Source organism: Ictidomys tridecemlineatus, chromosome 13 (assembly GCF_052094955.1).
Source record: "Ictidomys tridecemlineatus isolate mIctTri1 chromosome 13, mIctTri1.hap1, whole genome shotgun sequence".
In the NCBI taxonomy this organism is placed as follows: domain Eukaryota; kingdom Metazoa; phylum Chordata; class Mammalia; order Rodentia; family Sciuridae; genus Ictidomys; species Ictidomys tridecemlineatus.
Genome location: NC_135489.1, coordinates 34,802,093 through 34,826,935, shown reverse-complemented (window position 1 = coordinate 34,826,935; position 24,843 = coordinate 34,802,093). Strand labels below are relative to the sequence as shown.

At 42.2% G+C, this 24,843-nt stretch overlaps 1 protein-coding gene across 17 annotated transcripts in view; it reads left to right on the top strand.

Moving 5' to 3' along the window:
• Fhod3 (formin homology 2 domain containing 3) overlaps positions 1 to 24,843 on the top strand; it is a 428,888-nt gene that overhangs the window by 292,089 nt on the left and 111,956 nt on the right. For 8 of the 17 annotated variants that reach the window (XM_078030172.1, XM_078030165.1, XM_078030167.1 and 5 more), the window contains exons 11-13: positions 16,470 to 16,559; positions 19,218 to 19,574; positions 20,064 to 20,141. The exons of 3 other annotated variants lie outside the window; for them this stretch is intronic. In XM_078030172.1, coding sequence (XP_077886298.1) covers positions 16,470 to 16,559; positions 19,218 to 19,574; positions 20,064 to 20,141 — 525 coding nt within the window. The remainder of the gene's footprint in view (positions 1 to 16,469; positions 16,560 to 19,217; positions 19,575 to 20,063; positions 20,142 to 24,843) is intronic. 6 more of the 17 variants (XM_078030166.1, XM_078030162.1, XM_013358724.3 and 3 more) reach the window with 3 other exon arrangements.

The window sequence follows — 24,843 nt, the reverse complement described above, 5'->3', positions numbered from 1 at the left end:
CCATCAGGTGTTGTTCAATTCTCTCCATTGTTTTTTTTCCCTTTCCCCTCACCATCTCTTATATGTAATTATGTGTAACAATGAGGGTCTCCTTCCATTTCCATAGTTTCCCTTCTCTCTCCCTTTCCCTCCCACCACTCGTCTCTATAATGTTAGTCTTTTCCTCATGCTCTTCCTCCCTGCTCTGTTCTTAGTTGCTCTCCTTATATCAAAGAAGACATTTGGCATTTGTGTTTTAAGGATTGGCTAGCTTCACTTAGCATAATCTGTTCTAATGCCATCCATTTCCCTGCAAATTCCATGATTTTGTCGTTTTTTAGTGCTGCGTAATACTCTTGTGTATAAATGCCACATTTTTTTTAATCCATTCATCTATTGAAGGACATCTAGGTTGATTCCAGAGTCTAGCTATTGTGAATTGTGCTGCTAATGATCATTGATGTGGCAGTATCTCTATAATATGCTCTTTTAAGGTCCTCAGGGAATAGTCCGAGAAGGGCGATAGCTGGGTCAAATGGTGGTTCCATTCCTAGCTTTCCCAGGAATCTCCATACTGCTTTCCATATTGGCCACACTAATTTGCAGTCCCACCAGCAATGTACAAGAGTACCCTTTTCCCCACATCCTCGCCAGCACTTATTGTTGTTTGACTTCATAATGGCTGCCATTCTTACTGGAATGAGATGGTATCTTAGAGTGGTTTTGATTTGCATTTCTGTTACTGCTAGAGATGGTGAGCATTTTTTCATGTACTTATTGATTGATTGTATGTCCTCCTCTGAGAAGTGTCTGTTCAGGTCCTTGGCCCATTTGTTGATTGGGTTATTATCTTATTGTTTAATTTTTTGAGTTCTTTGTATATTCTGGATATTAGGGCTCTATCTGAAGTGTGGGGAGTAAAAATTTGTTCCCAGGATGTAGGCTCCCTATTTACCTCTTATTGTTTCTCTTGCTGAGAGAGAACTTTTTAGTTTAAGTAAGTCCCATTTGTTGATTCTTGTATTTAACTCTTGGGCTATGGGCGTCCTATTAAAGAATTTGGAGCCCGACCCCACAATATGTAGATCAGAGCCAACTTTTTCTTCTATCAGGCGCAGAGACTCTGATTTGATATCAAGCTCTTTGATCCATTTTGAGTTAACTTTTGTGCATGGTGAGAGAAAGGGGTTCAGCTTCATTTTGTTGCATATGGATTTCCAGTTTTCCCAGCACCATTTTTTGAAGATGTTATCCTTCCTCCATTGCATGTTTTTAGCCCCTTTATCAAATATAAGGTAGTTGTAATATTGTGGATTGGTCTCTGTGTCCTCTGTTCTGTACCATTGGTCCACCTGCCTGTTTTGGTACCAGTACTATGCTGTTTTTGTTACTATTGCTTTGTAGTACAGTTTGAGCTCTGGTATCGCTATACCTCCAGATTCACACTTCCTGCTTAGAATTGCTTTTGCTATTCTGGGTCTTGTTTTTCCATATGAATTTCATGATAGCTTTATCAATTTCTACAAGCAATGCCTTTGGGATTTTGATTGGCATTGTGTTGAACCTGTAGAGAACTTTGGGTAATATCGCCATTTTGATGATGTTGGTTCTGCCTATCCATGAACAGGGTACATTTTTCCATCTTCTAAGATCTTCTCTCTCTCTCTTTAGGGTTCTGTAGTTTTCATTGTATAAATCTTTCACCTCTTTTGTTAGGTTAATTCCCAAGTATTTTATTTTTTTTGAGGATATTGTGAATGGGGTGGTTTTCCTCATTTCCATTTCAGAAGTTTTGTTGCTAATATATAGGAATACTTTTGATTTATGCATGTTGATTTTATATCCTGCCACTTTGCTGAATTCATTTATTAGTTCTAGTAGTTTCTTTGTAGACCTTTTTGGGTCTTCTAGGTATAGGATCATGTCGCCCGCAAATAGTGATATTTTAAGTTCTTTTCCTATTTTTATGCCTTTAATTTCTTTTGTCTAATTGCTCTGGCTAGTATTTCAAGGACTAAATTGAATAGGCCCTACTCTTTATTTTTCTTAAGGAAATTTACAGATACAATGTGCACTCTAATAATTGTTTTGTTTTAAGTATTAGCTTTTGGACAATATTATCTCCATTGCCCAAATATCTATCAATGAAATTTATGATGTCTCAGTGTGATTGTCCATGGTGTTAGTCTTTTCCTATGTGGCCTTGAGGCTTGCTCTTGCCAGCTGTAATCTCTCTGTTGTCCTGGGTAAATGCTTTGCTCTTCATCCTGGAGTATCTAGAGGGTGAGAAGTGGTAGCAGCCGTGTGCGAACCAGCCCTGATGCAGGGCTCACGTGCTGGCTGCTGTGTTAGGCCATTTTTACATGTACTATAAAGTCCATGGAGGAGGAGTTAGTGTCCTGCCTACATTACAGATGACAAAGCGGAGGCACAGAGAAATAAGGAGCTGGCTCCAGAGCATAGAGGCAGTAAGTGACACTGCTGGGTTGGGGCCTATGCAGTCAGTCCAAAGCTTGCCCTCAGAACCAAACATCCCTGGAGCCACTCTCTGGTCCTGTACAGTGTGTTCAGTGGTGATGATGTTTGGTCTCATAATGATGAGTTAGATTTGTTGAGAAAGCAAGAAAATCATTCAGAGCAAATGTTTACTTGAACTGGGAAATCCTAATGGACTGTATTGTTCATTGATTTTTTTTGTTCCTGAATTAATCATGGATTGCTTTTTTAAAAAAAATGGCATGAAAGACAGTTTCTAAAGAGGTGTTCTCAAAAATGTATGTTCAGAGAAATAACTGCAGCATTGGAGTGAGACTTCCTTGTTAATGAGAACTGCTGTTACCTGGGTAATGGAGGAAGGAAGGCAAAAAGCACAAACTCCTGGTTGAGAGGAAACTGCATCTGACTATCAATTATAGGAGGCTGAGGAGGAGCAGAGAACTAAGCCATCCTAGTGTCTCAGGGACTCGCATCTGATACACACCAGTTAATGGCAGGGTGGGTGGTGGGATGAGAGGAGCCAAGCCCTGGAGCTGAGCCTGGGGGAGGGAGGAATGCAGGGAGAATGTAGGGGTATAGTCTACTATGTTCTTTCAGGAGTAGGGAATAATATTGGCACCTTTCCACCAGCCAGGGAAAGCAGTGGGCAAATGAGGGAACCTAATTATGGGACCCATTGGGTGGGTGAGCTCATCTTCCTGTTTTTTTGTTTTTGTTTTTGTTTTGACAGGAAGGGAGACGTGTTTAAATGACTAAGTTCTAAGGCAGCATCTTGCTGTCAGGTCTCTCATACTTGTCCATTGAGCTTTGTTGCCAATGTTACCTGCAGAGTCTGCAGCAAGGTAGAAGAGCAGCCCTCTGTCTTTTCTGGTAGCAGTTGTCAATGAGCAATCAATGTGCAAGGAAAAAACCTACATGAGTCAAGTAGGTGTTATATAATGCTAACCTACCCCCCCCCCCAAAAAAAAAAAAAACTGACTTGGGTGACCTGCTTCTTCCCAGCTCCTGGAGGTCAGTTTGACCACAGGAGCAAGTATGATGTTAGAGAAATAACTGCAGCATTGGAGTGAGTCTTCCTTGTTAATGACAACTAACCTGCATTAGAGCCTTGACCTTCTGGCTTGACCTCTGTCTCCTCCTGTGTAAACTCAGGATGAGGATACCTCTTTAAGAGGCTGGTAGGAGGGTTAAGGCACAAGTATGCCTTTCAGTGGTGTTAGTCACTCCATGCCCTGGAGCTTTCCCGGATATTGTTTTAATAAAGGTAATTGTTAAATAAATATGGACATGAACTGGAGAGAATATTTCATGCACTGGCATAAACACGCTAGAAGATTTCATAACAACCAGATTAACAACCACTGGTACCATGTGCAGCAAGTAGCTACTTGGAAGATTTATCTGATGGTAAATGATCTGTTATAAACGGGATTCACTGACTGGGCTGTGACCTCCTGAAATAGGTATGACTGGAACACAGCCAGTGATTCAGAGACGTCTGGATGTCTAAAGCTATTCCTGAGTATGAGTAGCAAAGTGGGCTCAAGGGGACGAGGGAGAGTGAGCTGGAGAGGGGAGAAACCTCCATCAAGTAGAGACGGACATCGAAGCATGAGGAAGAGGTCACTTTGCAAAGCTTTTGATTTCTGGAGTAGGATTTCTGAGCACTTGAAAATTCACTGTGACTCGATTGTGGATTTTGTGGGGTTTGGATTTTGCAGAGTTGAAGGTGGTGATCTATGTAGAGTCTAAAGAAACTGGCAGACTTTTATGCTTAAAACTGAGCAGCTACTGGTGATTTTCAAGTGGAGAAGCAAGATGAGGGTTGTTTTCAGCAAGAGTATGGAGCTGGAAGCATGGGGTGAGGAAGAGCAGGCCACAAATGGGGAGACCTGGAGGGGCTGGAGCAGCATCCAGGGGAACAGAAAGCAGGGGGAGTGATGCAGTCAGGGAACACGGTTTGTGGGAGAATGATTGGAGTATGTGGTGAAGTCAGCTGACTCCCAGGCAATCCAGAGTCATGGGTTGACTTTAAGAACACTTGGGAAGTTTGGGGCAGGTTAAAATGTTTGAGGTACCTATGGGTGAGACGAGCAGGAATGCCTCCAGTCGGGTGGAAGGCACTTCTGAAATTCCAGTGCCTATGGATAATAGGTGAAGCTGAGGCCAGGGCCCAGTCGAAATGCAAGTGAGCAGAGGAGATGACAAATCCCTGGAAAAGGAGGTGTAGAACCATCATCTCATGACATGCTGATATTGAAATCATCACCTGCTTTCCAAGTCAGGGAGCCCTTAGATTGGTTATCTTCCCATGTGAGTACTGCTCAAGCAGTAGTGAACACCTGTGGCACCAGATTTCAGGAGGACTCCAACTGTTGACTTAGAGTGATGAACACAATTGGGACAGAAGGTCAGGTTCACGTTCTAGGTGAATCTTTGACTTCTTTTGGTGCCATACCTGCTTGCTCCTGATCCATCCAAATCCCGTATCTCCTGTAATGTGCATCCTGCCATCTCAGTCTGCATGTTCACGGCCTTTGTTCCAGAGCTTGATTTTTCTCAGGCCGTCTATGCAGGTGTGGATGCGGCTGGTCCCACTGAGAGGACACATCTCAGTTTGTGCACATGGCAGGATGCCTTTGAAAGTGGAACAAAGGCTTTCTGAGCAGCACTCAGTGGAGCTGATTGAATCCAGCCATGGCAAAAGGGATGAGGTTGTGTGTGTTAAGTCTGCAGGGAGTCTGATGGTACCACCACGCTGGTGATAATTAAACAGGGGCCTAAAATCTTGGCAATGGAGGTTGAAGAATCCCCGTGCAACAGCAAAAGAAAAGTCTTTACTGGACACAATGATGCTGGTGAATTGTTTTACAAGGGAGCCCTTTAGGCTTTGTTAATTGAGGATTGGCCCAGTGAAAGACCTGGCTAGACTGAGGTCAAGCTTGTGTCACTCCATGTCTCGTTGAGCTGATGGTAATGACAGGAATGTTGTGCTCATGTTGAAAAATACTTTTTCTGAATGAAGTAATTTTCATGTTTCAGAGACTGTTCAGAATTCACATGGGCCATAATCATAGTACAGATATTTCATGATGCTCTATAACCTCCATTTCATCCATTCTTCTCCTAGTGGATGTGGGATGTTGTGAGGATGGGCAGGGAAAGCATTAGAGGCAAGGGCTGGGAGCTGTTGAGTCCCTGTGCACATGAATATGGTCAGAATGACCCTGGCATTCAGGAAAGACTCTGGCTTCTCCCAGTTATTGAAGGAGTATTTTCTTCCAGCCACAAAGACTTTAAAATAGGCAGAAAGAGCCTAGCAGGTAGGAGCACGATGCTAAAGTCAGATATCCTGGTTTACTAGCTGTGTAACCCTGGGAAGATTTTTTTCTTTTTTGGTACCAGGATTAAACACGAGGGTACTTGACCACTGAGCCATACCCCCAGTCCTATTTTGTATTTGATTTAGAGATGGGACCTCACTGAGTTGCCTAGCATCTTGCTTTTGCTGAGGCTGGCTTTGACCTTGGGATCCTCCTGCCTCAGCCTCCCAAGCCCCTGAGATTACAGGCATGTGCCACCACCACACCTGGCCTGAGAAAATTCTTAAATGACTTGTGCCTCAGCTTCTAGTATGTAAATAGTGGTAAAACGGTACCTACTCTCCCAAAGTTTCCCGGAAGGACTAAGAGCCATATAAACTGCTTCGCATAAAGGTACCTAACATGGGGTTTCGTTTGCGGAGTAAACAGGTGACTGCATCCCTCCCAGGGAGAGCCTGTTTCCCCAGAGGTCCTCGGGGAACAGAGCCAAGCAAGGAACAGAAAACCCTGTCCCTTGGAAAGCACCCTGAACTGGAGGCAGCCTGGGCACATTTGGGATGAGCATCTGCAGCCTGAATGCCTTCAATTGTCCTGAGGGAGCAAACTCCCCAAAGACAGGGTGACTCAGTGAGGAATCCAGAGACGATTGTACCACACTTCAGGAATACTCCGTTACAGTGTCCACATTGCCCCAGAGAAATAATTTTATTCCTGAGGTTTTTTCTCCCCCCAGCTGTGTGGTTCTGGTTTCATAAACATGAGATTAAAAATTGACAAGAGACAAGGCCCCTATGAGGAAGTGGCCAGTGAGGGGTGGCTGCCTGCTGGCATTTATCTCCCAGAGGTCCTTGGACAGGACAGGATGGGTGAGGGGAAGGGGGTCATGGTTGCCCATTGTGGCCAGGCCTTCCAAAGTGGAACAAACAGTTACTGGACTTGAGAAGGTGTTTTTCTACATATGTACATATAGTAAGCTTTACGAAATCATTTCCAAATAAAAGGGCAAATAATTTGGATCACAAAAAATGAGAAAAGGAAAATTAAGAAGTGCCTTGGACCTATATTTTTCTATTTTTTTTAGTTTTAGATGGACACACTATCTTCATGTGGTGCTGAGGATCGAACCCAGTGCCTTATGAGTGCTAGGCGAGTGCTCTACCCCTTGAGCCACAACCCCAGCCCCTACATTTATTTTTTTTCTTTGTGTTTGTAGACTTGGGTACACATCTATGATAGCTCATCTCTGTAAATAAGTCATTCTCTCTAGAAGAATCCAGGGTGTGTTAGTTCAGAATAGCCTTATTCAGATTTCTTTCCATTGACATTTTATGAGTGTTGTTTTTAATGACCGGGTTCTGTTGAGAAGTCATTTTCACTCATTTCCTCAGTTTCTATTTTCTTGTGCCTCCCATATTCTTCGATCTGAAAATATAATGGTGAACATGATCCTTACAAAGCTCAGCTTAGTAAGATAGTTTGTGCAAATGAAAGTTATAGTAAGTATGTGTAACCTTGGAAGGAGGGCTTTTGAAGTAAGCAAAGAGCAGTGTGGTAGAGGGTAACAAGATGGGTCAGATTTTCATGGATGTGACAAGACTCTTGAAAAGAACAACTTGGAGGAAAGACTTATTTTGGCTCATGGTTTCAGTCCATGGTAGCTGTCTCCGTTGCTTTGGACCCGAGGTGAGGCAGAACATCATGGAAGAAAGGCATGGCAAAGGAATGCTGCTCAGATGAAGATGGCCAGGAAGCAGAGAGGAAAGAGATGGTGACAAAATAGAATCCCCAAGAACCTACTCTGCAGACAGCTCCCACCTCCGACTTCCTCCACCCTCCCCCATAGTCCATTCAGGATTAATCCACTGATGGGGTTAGAGTCTTTATGGTCGATCATTTCCCCCAAAGCCTCTCCTCTGAACACTACCACATTGGACACCAAACCTTTAACCCATGAGCCTGAGGGATATTTCAAATCCACATCATAGCACAGGGATATAAGGATGGTCTCTTGAGAACTTTCAGAAGGGCACAAGTATCTGGGCAGAGATGATCATTACAGCATCACTTATAGTAACAAAGATGAAGAATGGCTAGATAAGTTAAATATGAAATATCCATAGGAAGGATGAACCAGGTATTATAGGAAACATAATACCAGAAATACATTTTTCCAAATCATTTGCTATATAAAAGGATTGTAAAATGTTCCAATTTTTTTAAAAAATTTAGATATTTACTCAACAACTTTATAACAATTGTTGCCTCTGGTCAGAGTATTTCACTTTTATCAGTAATACACTTTCTTAAAAGGAATATGAATTCCTATAACTTTTTGGAAAAGAGGGTAGTGGGATGGGACTGGTACAGGAGCCTCTCCAGGCATTAGGCTGAATTCTGGGAAGAATTGTCTAGGACAGGAATACCAAGTTCAATGGCAAAGGGAGAGGATAGTATGGTGTACCTGGGTATTTACCAGATGTCTGCAGAGGCAAGCTGGGGCCTGTGGAGGGAGAGGGCCTACACGAGATGTGGTTGCACAGTGAGCCGATCATTCAGGGCTTTGGAAACCACAGCATGGAATCTGGTTATTATTTGACATGTGACACTCAGCTTTGCACATTTGAAGGGATGCTCGTCTGCCTGGTGGTGGACAGATTAGAGGTAATGAGAGTGGAAGTGGGCACAGATGGTACCTACTGATGCAAAACCCCTGGGAAATATTGGTAGCTTAGCCTAGGTCAGTGGTTCTCAACCCTGAAGAATATCTAAAATAACCCATGCTGAGACCCCATCCTAGACGAGTGGCATGCAATTTCTAAACTGTCCTGAGAATTCACGTTTTAAAATTATTTATCTCAAGGGGGGCAGATCACCAGTCTGGAGGTTGCTAGTGGTTGTAGAAAGATATGGAGAGTTTGAAGCATATGTTAGAGAAAAGAGTCAGTAGGCCTTATTGCTGGATATCCGGCTCCTGTTCTAGGATGAGCTCAAAGCTGTATAAGGCACAGTGGGGACTATGTGAGTGTACAATGTACCCCAAGAACAGGTGACATGTGTCTGGTTCCTTGGTGATGGTCTTTGCAGATAATTTTGGCCCTTCACTCCTTTTCTTTTTTCTTCCTGTTACATCTTGTTTGTATATAGTTTGTTCCTCATGAATGTCTACCCAGATGAAGGTCAAGGAAGGAGAAAGCAAATGCTCCCTCAAACAAGTCAGTGTGGTTACTGTTGATAATTTAAGGGCATGACTTAAGGGGGTAGAAAACGGAAAATGAGGTTATTGGGGAGAACCCTGGCTGAAATACAAGGTTTGGGGTTTATCCATGGAGTCCTATTATCTGTACTTGATTACCATATTAAGAATGGATTGTGGTTAGTTCAAGTCCAAAGCATGTGAAAAGGCAATTAGAAGTTCCAGGATCAAACTGAGTCATGAATTTAAAGAGTACCACACGCTGAAACTCTGCAATACGTTTGTCTTTATGGTGGTTATATTTGATATCTGCTTAAATACAGAAATATCATGTCTCATTTACTTCTCAGAGACTTACACTCACAAATATTCTTCTCCATTGCTGAAAAGCACTAGAAGGAGAAATTGTATGAGAAGTGCCATTACAGACTGTCTCCCTTATCCAAAATTCTTGGAAACAGAAGGGTTGGGACTTTGAATTTTTTTCCCCACATTTTGGAATTTACATAAGGAGATATCTTAAATGAGACCCAAGTCTCAACAAGAAGTTCACTTATGTTATTTTGTACGTTCCTTTCTTGCATGAGGATCATTTTTTTCAATATTTTTAGTGCACCTGTGTTTTGACTGAGACCTATTACATGAGGTTAGGTATAAAATTTTCCACTTGGGATGTTATGTGGATGCTCAAAGTTTTGGACTTTAGAGCATCTAGATTTCACATTTTTCAGATAAGGGAAGTTCAACTTCTATTTTCATTTTTAAAAAGGTTGATTGGAAAACAGATCAATAATTATACAACTTCCAGAAGTAGGAGAGGAAATCCAATGTTCACACGGTTTCCTTTCTTCACCTATAACAACCCTTCAGAACTGGAGGCTCCTGTTCTGCTGTTATACTTAATATTACGGGTGAGATACAAGCGTCCCCCGGGTTGACCCAGGTCTTGAGACAGATTCAAGCCAGACCTGAGGCAGATCCTCTAGATGGTTTCTTTCCTCAATCTCAGCCTGGAACTATACTCTGTGTCCCTGCTGTTTCTACGATTTCATACAGATTTGCAGTTTACCTTTATCCTAGTTTCATTTCTTTCTCAGACCTCTCAAGGACATTTAAAGCAACTAATGACTGTGACTGAGAACCAAGTTTTTAAAATTAACATTTTATTAAAATCAAGGTTATGTGCAAAAATAGGGAGAGGCCTCTTAATCTGTAGCTATCACTGGATTAATTTGTTTTACATTCAAATCTGCAATCCCAGCTACTAATTGTGTTTTTCCTATTGATGTTTATGTTCTGCAGATGTATATTCCACTGTATTAAACTACTCCATGCTTTAGCAGTAATAGCATGGTCCATTCATGTTTGATTTTAAATCAAAAATAGCAAAATAAAGGCTTGTACATTGAGGTGCTGGCCAGTGGTCCAGCTTTTTGGGTATATGTCAGGATCTATGGGCTGTTCTTTATACTCCCAAACTACATGCTATAGGGACAATAAGTACCTTCCTGTCTGACTTTGGGTTTTCACCATGGAAACATCCAGCAACAGCTGGGCTTTGTTAGATGTCTTTTAATTCACTTGGCTGGTACAAATCTTTTCAGGGATATTTTATTTAATTTGGTGGATAACGAAACTATTTCTAAATAAAATTACTGCTTCAGATATTTGTCACAACTGATTATGATCACCAATTGGAAATTGTGAAACTGATCTTGGGTCCTGGGTAATCTAGAAACAGCCTTAAAGTTAACACATGAGACATTGAGAGGCTAGGTGGAATCTGCAGTTTTAAGTATGTGCAAACTGAGCCTTAGAGGCACTCTCTTTGTCTCAGATTTAGCAATGTTTGTGAAATATTTTTTTCATCTAATTATGATATAAGCTGTGAGCATTTTACAGAACTAAATGGGGATTTGAAATGTCCACACATCTTTGGCCTCCTTTATTTGCTCTAATAGAACTGTGAATGTCCTTAAGGACACGTGCATTTTCCCGGATAAATTCTTTCTGTGTGTCTTTCTCATGGGCCTATAACACCAAGGGCAGGATTCTCTTAACCACTATATGCTAATGTTTCATATAAGGTTCAATAAAACATTTGTTAAGGGAAGGTAGAGACCCTGCCTCATGGACTGCTGTGCTTATTCAGAAATTTTACTTCTTGACGTGTGTGTGTGTGTACACATATATATGTGTGTTTGTGTATGTGTGTAATGTTTTTTTAACTACTACTAGTAGTAGTTTCCCTTAGCAACTCAGTGAGACCCTGTCTCTAAATATTTTTTTAAAGGGCTGGGGATGTACCTCAGTGGTTAAGCACCCCTGGGTTCAATCATCATTTCTAGAACTGGGGTTTGAACCCAGGAATGCTTAAGCACTGAGCCACTTTCCAGACCTATTTTGTATTTTATTTAGAGACAGGGTTTCACTGAGTTGCTTAGGGTCTTGTTCAGATGTTGAGGCTGGCTTTGAACTTGTGATCCTTCTGTTGCAACCTCCCAGGCTGCTGGGATTACAGGAGTACACCACCTTGCCTGGCATGACTTACTTTTTTTTTTTCTTTATTTTTTTTTGTACTGTCATGTGTAACTAATGACTGACTTTTAAAAAACATCCTAATATGGATTTGGATTAATTTTACAGAATATCTATTAATATAAAGAATATCAGACTCTGACCTAATTAAAAACTACAGCATTACCCCAAACTTATCTCTGCTCACTCTGCCATTCCTAGGCCTGGTACCAACATTCCTAAATATGTTTATTGTAGACTCATGTTTTTATTTATTAGCATTATCTCATGTAGATATATGTAAATAATGTATTATATAACTCTGCATTTTTTAACTTTAAAAAAAATGTGCCTTGTATGTTCGTTTGGCCTTGTTTTCCTCCAAATTTTGTTTGGTCATATGCATCGTCATAGGAAGCTGTCATCCATTTTTACCACCTGAAGTAGATCACATTCTTTCATTTTTCCCATTGATGGGCATTTTTCCCATTGGGTCATTTTCAGCTTTTGACAATTCCAAGTAGCACCACTGAGAACATTCTTAGACTCTGCATGCACTTTAGGATCCCAAGGGAAAGTTTCTCAACCTTGGCACTGTTGACATTTTGCACCCAATAATCCTCTGCTGTGGGGCTGCCCTATGCATGGTAGGGTGTTTATTAGCTTCTGCCTTATCTTCTATCCACTAGTTGTAGCTCCCTTCCACCCAGAGGTGACAACTAAAAATGTCCCTAGGCATTAATGAATATCCCATGGAGGAATGGGGTGGGGACAGGCAGGGGACACAGAATTGACCTGGCTCAGAACTGCTACCCTTGGGTATAGCAGTGCCACTTTTTAGATCATGATGTGCTTTACATCATGCTTGTGTTTTTGAAGCCTGAGACATGACATTAACCTGAGACCCAAATTTTAGAAAGTTAAGTTAAACTTGGAAACTGTGTGCCTTTGAGTTGCCTCAAATCTTGAATTGCTTTCAATAAAAAGGATCCCAAGGGAAAGTTTCCCAGCCTCTAGTTCTGGCTAGTGATAGTCATGTGACAAGCGTATGATGTAACCTTGCTATTTATCATAGGAGTTGAGAATATCTATCCCAAAGAGTTTATGATGTAGGTCAGGGTAGCTAATTAGGAGGGTAAAGAATGGGAAAGACGGGTAACATAAGTGGAGGTCACAAAAGAGAAAGTGTTGCTGTCCATGGTGCGAAAGGCTCACAGAGGACCTGCCTTCTATCTCGGGGACATGAAGCTGAGTGGTGTTGGTGGGGGAGGTTAGAGATGTCCTCAGGGCCTGAAGATGATGGAGACAAGGATGATCCTAGTTAACAACTAAGAGGAGCTGATATGCTTACTGTGAGCCAAGTCTTTTGCATATTAGTGCAGTCCTCTCAGGAGTCTGGTACTAATCTACGCCGCATGGGCGCAGCTGGGAAGTGGTGGGCTAGAGAGCAAACCAGCCTGAGAACTTCTTCAACCCCACCTGGGTCAGTAAATGGAATCAAGTCATTTTGGAGGGTAGGGTTCAGTGTTTTGATTTAAAGAGGAGAGGCCTATGGAGTTGGCAAGGTCAAGTGCATTCCGGGTAGACAGGAAGTGATAACGTCTGCCAATGCCTGATGAAGCTAAGGGAAGGTGGCTTCAGGCTGGAGGTGGTGAGGGATCAGTTTGAGGGTGGTGCTGTGGAAAAGGGTGGAGGAGACGAGGACTGTGGCTGGTAAGGGGCAGCTGTGAGGGCATGCTGAGCCATTTTCTTTGGAACAACAGATGAGATGTATAGTTTGGGCTCTGGCATTGCAGGAGGGATGCCGCCCTCATTGTTCAGCTGGTCTCCTTGCTTCCGATGGAGGTCCTGCCGGCCAGGTTCCTGAGACATGGCCATGAGGTTTTGTCAGGGCTTCTCTCTTCCTTTCTGCCACATCTAATCAGTCACCAGGTTCAACTGAATCATCTGCTTTAATCCTGTTCCAGATCCATCCCTTCCTCTTTGTTTCCGAAGCTGGTCCCCTCACTGCCCTACCTCTGTATTGAAGCCTGTGTGACTGGTTTCAAAACTTGACACATTTTAAGGAATGGGGATTACAGCTCGGAACCCAACTTCACAGAGACGATATTAGGTTCCAATGAAGTGGGGTTTGTCCTGGTGCACACAGGTTTGGTTTAATTTATTTTTTAAAATGCAATTGTAATTTCTTATATTTCAGAAAAAGGGAAAGATCATATTGGTAAATACATAAAACTATCAGAATACCTTTAGAACCTTGATATAAGCAAGAAAATGTCATTTTGATGTATTCATATCTGTATGTAATATGATTTGCTTCATTTTAATCTCTACTACTTCCACTTCTCCCTAACCCTACTCCCCTTTCTCTTCTCTACTTGTCTTCCCTCCTTCCTTCCTTTACCTTGTTACTTTATAGATACACATAAAGGTAGAATTCATTGTCATATACTCATATATGTACTTAGAAAAATTTGGTCTGTTTCTTTTCTCTGTTCTTCCCCTTTTCTATCCCTTCTTCTTTCCCCTCGATTTCTTTCCTCTATGCCACTGTTTTTCCTTCTATTTTCATGGGATCCTCACCTTTTTTTAAACAACAAAAAAATTCCTTTCTTTAACTTCTGCGTACCAGAGAACATGGGACCCCTGTCTTGGAGTCTGAGATTTGACTTTCTGACTTATTTCACTTCGAATAATGTTCTCCAGTTTCATCCATTTACCAGCAAATGACATAATTTCATTCTTTATGGCTGAGTAGAACTCCATTGTGTACATATGCCACATTTTCTATTGACGGCACCTGGGCTGGTTCCATAACTTGGCTATTATGAATTGCATTGCTATAAACATTGATATGCACGCATCACTAGGGTATGCCGATTTTTTTGTACAATTAAAAAAAAAATTTAGAACACTGTGCACAAAAGCACTGATAAATAATAGGACCTCGTTAAGATTAATAACTTCTACTCATTTAAAAGGACATCATGAAGCAAAAACAAAGGCAACACACAGGGAAAAGATGTTTGTAAAACACACAAATGCCAGAAGGCTTATATTCAAATTATGTAAAAACTTCAAGTGTAAAAGAAAAGGCAATCTGGTTTTGAAAAAATTGGCAAGATACTTCAAAAAAGGAGATACCAAAATGGACATTAAAAGTATGACTATGTGCCCAAATACATTAGTCATCTAAGAAAGCAAACTAAAACCACAAGAAAACAGCACAGTTCAGATGGCTAAAATGAACAAAATATTAAATCTTAGTAAGGATGTGAAAAACCAGAATACATACATATGTGTGTGTGTGTGTGTGTGTGTGTGTGTAAATTAGCCTTATCACTTAAAAATAAAGATGAACTCAAGCATATCTTATGATCCCCAAATCCTGTCTTTGGATGTATTCAGCACAGCAATAAATTCACATGTTCATTAGAAGTCATGCGTTATAATGTTCATAATAGGCATTACTTAAAATAACAAAACTGAAAAGTACCCAAATATCATCTGCAGTGGTATTAATAACTAAACTGTGGTATATTCAGGATAACTAAACGGTGGTATATTCACGAATACACAGGATCGTTCTATGTATTAATGAGAATGCCTGGTATTTAAATACACACAACCATATAGATGAATCCTACAAGTATAATGTTGAACAAACAAAATTTCACACAGTATGATTCCTTTTAGATAAGAAAACCAAGCAAATAACTCATGCTCTTTGATACAAGTTGGGGGAATGGAAGCCACTGGAAGGGCCTGTGAAGGGGGTGCTGATTAGAAGAGGGAATTTTGTGAAAGCTCAGTGATTTGTGCACATATTTTATACCTCAGTAAAAGGGGATAAAAACAGAGCTGAAGGAGAATGGTGCAGAGGGGTTGAACATCTTGATAAAGTGATGCCTGAAGGCAGTAAGATGATGGTAGGCAGGTAGAAGAGACAGGTATTCTATGCAGGTGAAGGATTTGGGTGGGTGGTGGCTGTGGTTGGGGAGGAGGATGCTGAATATCCTGGTGGACTAGTTCTGTATGTTGAGATCCAAAGTGTAAGGGGCTGATATGAGAAAAGGCAAAGATCCCTGCAGTTCAGGAAGGCAAGGGATTGAGAAGCCCAGCAGGGCATTGCTCAGGTATTCTCCAAGGACAGCCATGTAAGTCAGATGTTGTCTGGGCTCAGAGACTGGAGGAGGGTAATGACACAGCTATCAAAATCTTGAGTCTATACACATTTAGCTGCAAGGATAAAACCTAACTTATCTTAAGCAAAAGAAAAAAAAAGAATTTATCAGTGAAAGGCTAGAGCAGAGCTACATTCTCCTCTTCCCTTTTAGCCTTGCTTTTCTTTAATGGGCTTTTGTATAGGCCACCTTCTCCCATCAGAAGGTTCAGGCAGCTCCAGACTCAGGGTGGTGTGAGTTATTCCTGAAAGCACCAGGAGAAACTTCACCTAACATGTGTACCCTCCCTCGAAGAGCAGGGTGGATCGGCTTCCCTGGAAACACATTGAGAATGAGGAGAGGGCAGCCAAAGCTGTATGTCCGCCACAGGGTTAGTCAGTGCCAGATGGACCTGCTCCTGGATGGTTTCTAACCAAGAGGAATGTGATAAAAATGTAAGGAATTGGTCATCACCAAGAACATGATTCTGTATGAAGGGGAAACCACATAGGAGGCTCAGAGTCCCGTGGTGGGGGTGGCGGCGGGCAGGATGGTGTGCAAGGTAGTGGGATCCAGCCAACTTGACCAAGAAATTTGTCCTCTTCTGGGTTATGGTGTCTCTTCCCCACATGTAACATTCCTCATTTCAGAACTCAATCTCCTAACAGATCGAGAATGCTCCTTTTCATTTCGGCCAGCTGGACCTGCTGCTTTGTCTCATCTCTGTGTCTGTAATGCTCATCTTGCTTTTTCCGTCTTGTTTCTGTGTGCCTTTCTCTTTTCCTGGCATTGTCTCAGGGATGAGGAGGAGGAGGAGGAACAACCAGTCACGGAACCCAATTCAGAGGAGGAGAGAGAGGACGATGCCCAGTGCCAGGGCAAGGACAGGTACCAAGGGTTGAACCCTCCCAGGCTCACACTGAACACCCAAGTCTCCTCCTTAACGACAGTTTGCTGCCACCCTTTTTAGTAATCTCCTCCCCTGCACTTACCCTGTGCACCGAACCACAGAATGACTAATCTTGTGGAAATAACTGAGCACATTTTCATTTGAGAACAGCACTTTGTAATTCAACTTCTGCCTTCCATAATTTATGGAAAAATTATGCAATTGGTTTTCTCCTATTCTTCCCTCCCCAAGTGCTTTAGTTCAACCAGATTGACAATGACTGAAAAGACCCATCTTTAAGATTTTAGGTCTGTTAACATGTAAGATGTGTGTTCCCTTCCTCCTGCCGATTTTGCTAATACAATGTTAGATAATGTGTGTGGATGAGTACTGTGTTAATGATTCACGTATGATTTTTTTTTGTTTATCCAACCAGACAGGAACATTTTTCACTCTGGTATTTTTTATGCCCAGAATCACTAACATAGTTGTGCAGACTTTGGGGTGAGTTTGCTGTCCTCTGTTCACCTCAGTAAAGTGCTTTTTTTTTTTTTTTCCTGTCTTCAGGTACTTGTGATGTTTTAAAAATTTGTATCCATTTTCTGAATTTTTTTAAAAAAAGGGTAATGTCATTTTCCAGTATTCAAAAATTATTCTGAAATCAAATGGCTTCCTTCATTTAGTTGGTTGCCATTGCAAATTAACATTTTTTTTCTACAAATGAGCAAAATCAAAAGGATCTTAGATGAATTAGAGCAAAATATTTCTCTTGCCAACCTCAATGTTCATGGGGTCCCTCATCCGCTGGGCTGTCTGTGCATGTGTAAGTCTTTGTCTCTGAGTTTTCTACCATTTCTCAGCATCACTGAATCCTCTCCAAACCGAGAAACTAATGAATGCCTTCCCTCCCCCTTTGAAATACCTGCAAAAAAGCTAGCAGGATGTGGACAGAAGAAAGAAATGATAGAAAATTAGTCACACACATTAGAGGGGAGATGGGTCAGCAGGAAACAGCCCGCTGCCCTTGCTGATGTACCGGGTTAGTTATGGGTCCTCTGGGAAGGAAGTTTGGTTGACAGTACACTTTACTTTGAAAATGAGTCACAGGAAAGTATGTAGACTCTTATAAATAGACTAGTATGACTCCAAGTGTGCTTAAGAGTGAGTGTTTAGTCCCATCCAAAGACCCGCAGATATTCACATGGTTCAGGACCTGTAGACTAGAAGAATCTTTCTGAAATGGGAAAACTGCAAAGACATCCCTAGGGATGATGTGCTGCCTTCGCCTAGGATTGTCGTCTTCGCTGGTAGATGATTATTTACCTTAGTTCTCGAAGTGATGCTGGAGGGCGTCCTTCATCAGAGACTAGTTAGGCCTTTCAATTTTAGGAAATGAGAATGTGCATATTAAACATGGAGTTTAATCATGATAATGCCTACGTGTGCATTAACTTTGATCTAGATGTTGCTACTTACTGGAAACTTAAAGTGGCAGAAGATATTGCCACTTATGCAGGGCTGATCTCCCTCCTGCTCTGTCTTCCTGCTGGATCCTGCTTACTACATGCTCAAGCCCGTGTTCCCATGGTGCTATGCACTCCATAGCATGGCAGTGTGAGGTCCTCCCATCAACCCAAGGAAAACTTCCCCTTTAGACAGGTGCATCTCTGAACTGGAGGTAGGAAAGGAAACAGTTCAAAGCTCATGGTTGGGAGTCACTCTCCTGGAGAGGGCTCCGGTTTTGAAAATTGTGGACTCTAACCCCAGTTCTCAGGTGGTAAAGGTATATGTTAAAGTATTCAAGTTACTTTTTCAAAGCCAGTCCCCAAAGATAGGAAGATTTTTTTTTTAATTGTGGATGTTTAAGGCATACCATATGATGATTTGATGTGTCTATACATTGTATATCGATTACCATAATTAAACGAACAAGCATCCACCACCACCCATAGTTACCACTTGGGTCTATGTGTGTGGGAACCGTGGTCTATAACTGTGGGCCTTTCTGGAGAAGCCCAGATGTTGAAGGCTTGGTGACAGGCACTAGGGAGTGCAGTGCACGAAATCTCTCCCCTCATCCCTGCACCACCTCTTTGGCTCTCATTCCTCATGGGCATTTCTTTTTTTCTCCTCTCTCTACCTGTTTCAAAAAAAAAAAAAGGCTCTGAAAGCAGTTATAGATAGGCCTTTTGGATACTTCAAGGTTGGGCTTTTTAGCAGGAGGACAGATCCTCTATTTGACCAAGACAAATAGATGAAGTTCAAACTGTGGAAATTCAGGTGCCAACATGAGCAGCAGGGAGTGATGCAGGAGAGCCTTCAAGATTCTCACAAATCACTCCCAGAGCCCAGACTTGGTCTGGGAGATGCTTCCCCTGCACCTCTGACCTCCAGCCAACCAACTGGGCAATCCAGGGGCCAAGAGTGACAGACAATCTGAAGCTTCTGGTGATGGGTGTTGATCCTGTGCTCAAGAAACACAGCTGGAACTGGAGTCAATGGCTACCACAGAGTGGGTTTTACATGTCTGTCTCTCTCTCTAACTTTGATTCTTTTTTCCCAAATTTCTTCCCTTTCCTGCCTCCCTTTCCTGCCTCCCTTTCCTGCCTCCCTTTCCTGCCTCCCTTTCCTGCCTCCCTTTCCTTCCGGGCCAACAGAGATACCAGTCCTGCCTTAGAGCAGGGCACCACTGAGAAGGGTACTGCTCCCCAGAGTTCGGCGCTCCCAGACACCTCAAGTGACACCTTACAGGAAAAACGGATCCCAACCAGCACAGCAGCAGGGAATCTCCTGCACAGAGCATCCTCTGGGCCTGAGGCCACCCAGCCTGCCCTCCTGCCATCCCCCAATCCTGCCTCAGCTTCTCGGCCTCCCTCCACCACACTGAAGGCGTCGCCAACCACAGACAAGCTGCCCTACGTGCCCCACAGCCCCTTCCACCTCTTCTCCTATGACTTTGAGGATTCTCCCTTAGCCACCAAGGAGAAGGAAGCAGAACCGCAGAAGGAGAACAGGTAGATTTGTCCGTGTGGGGCCCTTTTGAGGTTAACGTGGGGGAGAACACAGCACCTTAATTGCATTCTGTGACATGTCTTCTGCCCAGCTTGTGGGGTGAAGTCAGAGCAGACAGATGTAGCCTAAACTAACTCCCTGACCACTGACTAATCAATGACAAGTATTTAGATAAGAGGCAGAGGACTTGGGGGTGTAGCTCAGTGACATAGTATGTGCCTTTCGTGTATCAGGAGCAAGATTCAATTCCATGAACCATCAAAAAATAAAATCACTGTACATAAAATATAGAGGAAAACTGTCATGTGTTTGAACTAAAGAGATCTTTTATTTTAATATAATTTGCAAATAATAGATTTTTAAACAATCTGTTAGAATCTATCCAACTCCCACTCACCCATCCATCAGCATGGAGAGCTTTTGAACAGCAGCAGGCAGGGGAAGTGCTTCCCCCTCCATATAGCTTGGTGAGTGGGTTTTCCTTCCTTTAGCAGTTCCCCTGACTCCTCTTCTTGGAACACACACTCTGCTTCGGAGCCTTACAACTTCCGGTCTTTCTCTTCTAATAGGTGGGTGTCTTACTATTTCTTCCTTTCCCTATTCTGTAGCTGTCTGTTTTCTAATACATGCATTTTTCTTCTCAAAGATTGCTAGTTGATGACACACAATTACAGTCTGAGCCACTTCATGGGGCTTTGATGTAATTACACTACTTAACCATGATCATTTAAATAAGTTATATAATAAGAAATCTTACTGGCAATAGGGATGGAGATGCGCAAGTCCAATCACTGACTGGTAAGTTTAACTGATGTTTGCCGTATGAATGCCCTTCATTATTGCCTGAATTAGGAGCTCTCTGCTGGGGTAGAGAACTGGGGAACAATGGGATTGTGTATTTCAAACAGTTGTCCGCAATCGATAGTTAATCATTCTGATTGGCCACCTCACGTTAGAAGAATAATAATTAACATTTATTATAAGCCAGGCCCTGTGTTTTCCATGAAATTAGTACTTTCAAGTACCACTTAAGAGTTAAGTAGGTTCTATGATGAGCCCTTATTTGTGGAGAGGAAACTGGGGCACAGAGAGGCTGAGCAGCTTATCCTGAGTCACTCAGCTAGTGAGTGGGAGAATAGACAACCTGTTCCACAACTGGTATCCTCACCTGAGCCTTGAATCACTGGCTGTCTCTAGCAATCTGTTGCTATCTGCTCTGGGCTTGCCATACCTCTGCCAGGGGTCTTTGGGAAGATCCTTATCAGTGAGAACTTTTGACAGAGGCCTGTGTTTGGGGGGCCCTGAGCCTGGGTGCCTGGCAAGAAGCTGTACCTCATTTTGAATGAAGCCTTATAAAACCTGAACCTGGAGGGCGGCTGTTTCACACCGTGAAAATGACCAATCTCCAGGGTTATCAGACCTTCCATCTAATAAATAGGAGTAATCTGTGGTCACTTGCTTACCTATAATCTAAAAGATTTTTGAATCTTGAAGTTTTAAGTAGCCCGTCTAAACCATTTTTAACCATAAGTTTCAATCATTGTAAAGGGTGTAATTTGTCTATGGGGTATGGGTTGATTTTTGTCAAAACCTTCAGATGTCACTTATTCAGTTATTAAAACATCTATGTACACCTAATTGGCAGAACCAGTCCTCCGTCAAATGATATCTAATTTCCATCAAAAGTAGCCTGGCTTCATGTTTCAATTCAAACAAGCCAGCTCATCTGTGTCCCTGTGATAGCCATCTCGCTCCAGGGGCTCAGGTATGTGGGCAGGTAGATGGAGGTCAGGCATGAAGCCTTTCTCTGAATTTGTCCCTGGATAGATATAGCACCATCGTCTCCCTCTAAGAATTCCTGTGGGACTAGTTGCTTTCCCAGGTTCTACCTCTGCTTGGCCTCCTGGAGTCTACAAGGCAGTGTCCCATTTGGCCTCCATCCCCTTGAGGTTTCTTCTTTCTAAAAGTGGAAAGCAAATGTTGGAAGTCTTTTGGGGTGGCTCAAACAGATCCACAGTAGGAAGAGTAGCGCTGGAGCTAGTGAATCTGAAGATCCATTTCCCCTTGTTTACATGATGGCTTTGTATTCCTCTGGGGGTTATAGCAGAGTTTTTCTCCTGCTTCTCATAAGGTAAGTTTTTTTTTTTAAATTGCTTTTATTTTTTAAATACAGGACAGCAGAATGCATCACAATTCTTATTACACATGTAGAACATGATTGTATATAAAGTATGTTCACACCAATTCATGTCTTCATACGTGTACTTTGGATAATAATGTCCATCACAATCTACCATCATTTCTAAGCCCCTGTCCCCTCCCTTCTCCTCCCTTCCCCTTCCACCCCTCTGCCCTGTCTAGAATTTGTCTATTTCTCCCATGCTCCCCATCCCTACTATGAGTCAGTCACCTTATATCAGAAAACATTTGCCATTTGTTTTTGAGGGATTGTCTAACTTCACTTAACATTATCTTCTCCAACTCGATCCATTTACCTGCAAATGCCATGATTTTATTCTTTTGTTGTTGAATAATATTTCATTGTGTATATATACCCCATTTTCTAATCCATTCATCTACTGAAGGGCATCTAGGTTGGTTTCAGTTTAGCTATTGTGAATTGTGCTGCTATAAACATTGATGTGGCTTTGTCCCTGTAGTAAGCTGTTTTTAAGTCCTTTGGATATAGACTAAGGAGAGGGATAGCTGGATTAAATGGTGGTTCCATTCCAAGTTTTCCAAAGCTCCATACTGCTTTTAGTTTGAAATACCTCAAAACTACTGGTTACCTATTGGTCTATTCCAAGTTCAAAATCCTGGGATTGGCCAGGCACAGTGATGCACACCTGTAATCCCAGCAGCTTGGGAGGCTGAAGCAGGAGGATCACGAGTCCAAAGCCGGACTCAGCAACTTAGCAAGGCACTAAGCAACTTGGCAAGATATTGTCTCTAAATAAAATGTAAAAAGGGTTGGGAATGTGGCTCAGTGATTAAGTGTCCCTGAGTTCAATCCCTGGTACCCCGACCCCCCACCCCCAAATCCTGGGATTGTGGTGATCATCCACAGTTTTATGGAATGAATCCAAAATGACTCCTGGTGCTCATCAGAACAGAACCTATGTGCAATTTAGGAGCTGTTCTTTTGACCAGAAAAAGATAAAAAAACTTTGGCAACCTCCCCTTTCCTGGCAGGGTATAAACCACGTTGGTGATCCTGGACTTTCTGGTGATGGTCTCTGCCTCTGATGGGGCTTACCCGGGCCCCAGGTCCTTTCTCCTGTGGTCTCCAGTCTTCACCACTATGTATAGACACGAGGAGTGAGAGCAGTAGGGACATGAGTTACCCAGTGGAGTATGCTTGTACCCTGAAATGCAGCTCCGTCCTTGTGAATGAAGAACGATGTTGGTTTAACTGAGCAAAGTTGACAATTGATCTGCTGAGAATTTCAAGACTGCATAAATATTGCGCTTATTGAATTTTCTGATGTTCGCTTGCTGTGCTTTTCATAGGCCTGTGTGGCCACAGATTTGACAGCTCAGTAGTTGACTGCAGTTGAATGGGGTGTGTAAGAGACCCACCCGTTAGTCATGAAAAGGAACCCTCCCGGACTTACACGTAAAAACGCTGAACAGTGGAGTTGTCTGATCCAGTTAACTTGGCTGAAATTGAGAAGCAAACTTGGGCAGACGATAACGCATTTGAATTAATTGCTTAGTCATTAGAAAAACCAAAGGAGGGAAAAACACACTATGCTTGTTTTATTTCCATCACGTCATTGAAGCAATTTTAGCAACGCGATCCTGTTAAAACATTCTGCAGGATGAACACTTGTGGTCGGAGGGGACTGTTTCAGCTGCTGGGGAGGGACAACAAACTGAGTGTCCAGACAGCTGGCACTTGTCCAGGCTGGAGTTGGTGCACAGTGGAGGCAGCCCAGCTTCTTCCCTGGGGGCTCAGGCTCCTCGTTCCCTTCCTCACGGCAGCTCTGTTTTCTGCCTTTTTCTTTCATTTTTTTTTTTGCTTATGAGCTTTCCCCTTCCTTCTCTCCTTTTTATGGTCCTTTCATTGTTCTGGCTTCTCCGTGGCCTCATGAAAAATCAAATTAATGCTCACTTGGAGAAGCAGTTAATCTTCTGGACCTGTGGAATGTTGGGCTTTTAAAGAGGGGAAAAGAAAAATGCCCAGAAACCAGGTCCACGAAAGTGATGTGTTAACACGGTAGGACAACGGGGTGAAACCGTGGCGAGTCTCCACCTACCTGGCAGCATGTCTGACACGGAGCACATGCCCAACATGTGACACCAAATAAACAAAGGGCTATAGCCAAGCTGACCCGAGTCGTCAGCACAGGATTTGAGGAATAGAAATATTCTCATTTTTATTATGATAATGTTCGTTCTTTTTGGAAACTGAAATTTCATCTCTCTGTTCTACTTTTTAAAATAGAGGTCCTATGTTTACATTCTTTGTTAACTCATAGCTTTTCACCTTTGAGAGTATTTTTATGCAGTTGTGATCAGACACTACAGTTTCATATCCTGATATTTTCATTCAGCCTATATATCAACATTTTCCACATTATCACAAGATAGATAATCATTTTAATGGTTCTGTAATATTCTATCAATAAATAATATTGGGTTTTCTTAGCCATTCCTGCATTGAACCTGATTGATTAGTTAACCACGATCTAAATGTTTCCAGTGAACAGTTTCCTGCATGTCGCTTTTAGTGTATAAATAACCATGATGCCATTTCATTACATTAGGTCCCCAAAGTAGAATTATGCTCTTCAAGGATATATATACTTTGAAGTCAAATTGCTTTTCAGAAGGGTTAATACTAATTTCAGTTGCACATTTATCATAGTGACCTCTAGGGTTCCACACACCCTAACACAGTACCCCTAAACAGTTGAGAGTAAGGAGCTGACCTTGCCCTGTGCCCAGGTAGGCTGAGAGACAAAGCTCTCAAACCTTATCTGTAACGAATCATGGGCATCTGGTCCCATAAAAGGGCTCCACATAATGATTTGTTTTCTGCTAATTCTCTGAGTAATGACAGCAAAATAAAAACTGCCAAAGGGCATCTGTTCTGAAGATGGCTCCAGAATTTTATAAATGCTGAAATTCCACTTGTCACAGATGACATGGAAATGATCAAAGCCCATGTAAGCATAATGACTGTAACTTTGGTTCAGGAGAACTGTCGGATGAAAGTCTGGATGTATCTGTAAATAGTAAGCTGGTCCAGAAGGCCTGGGCAGAGTT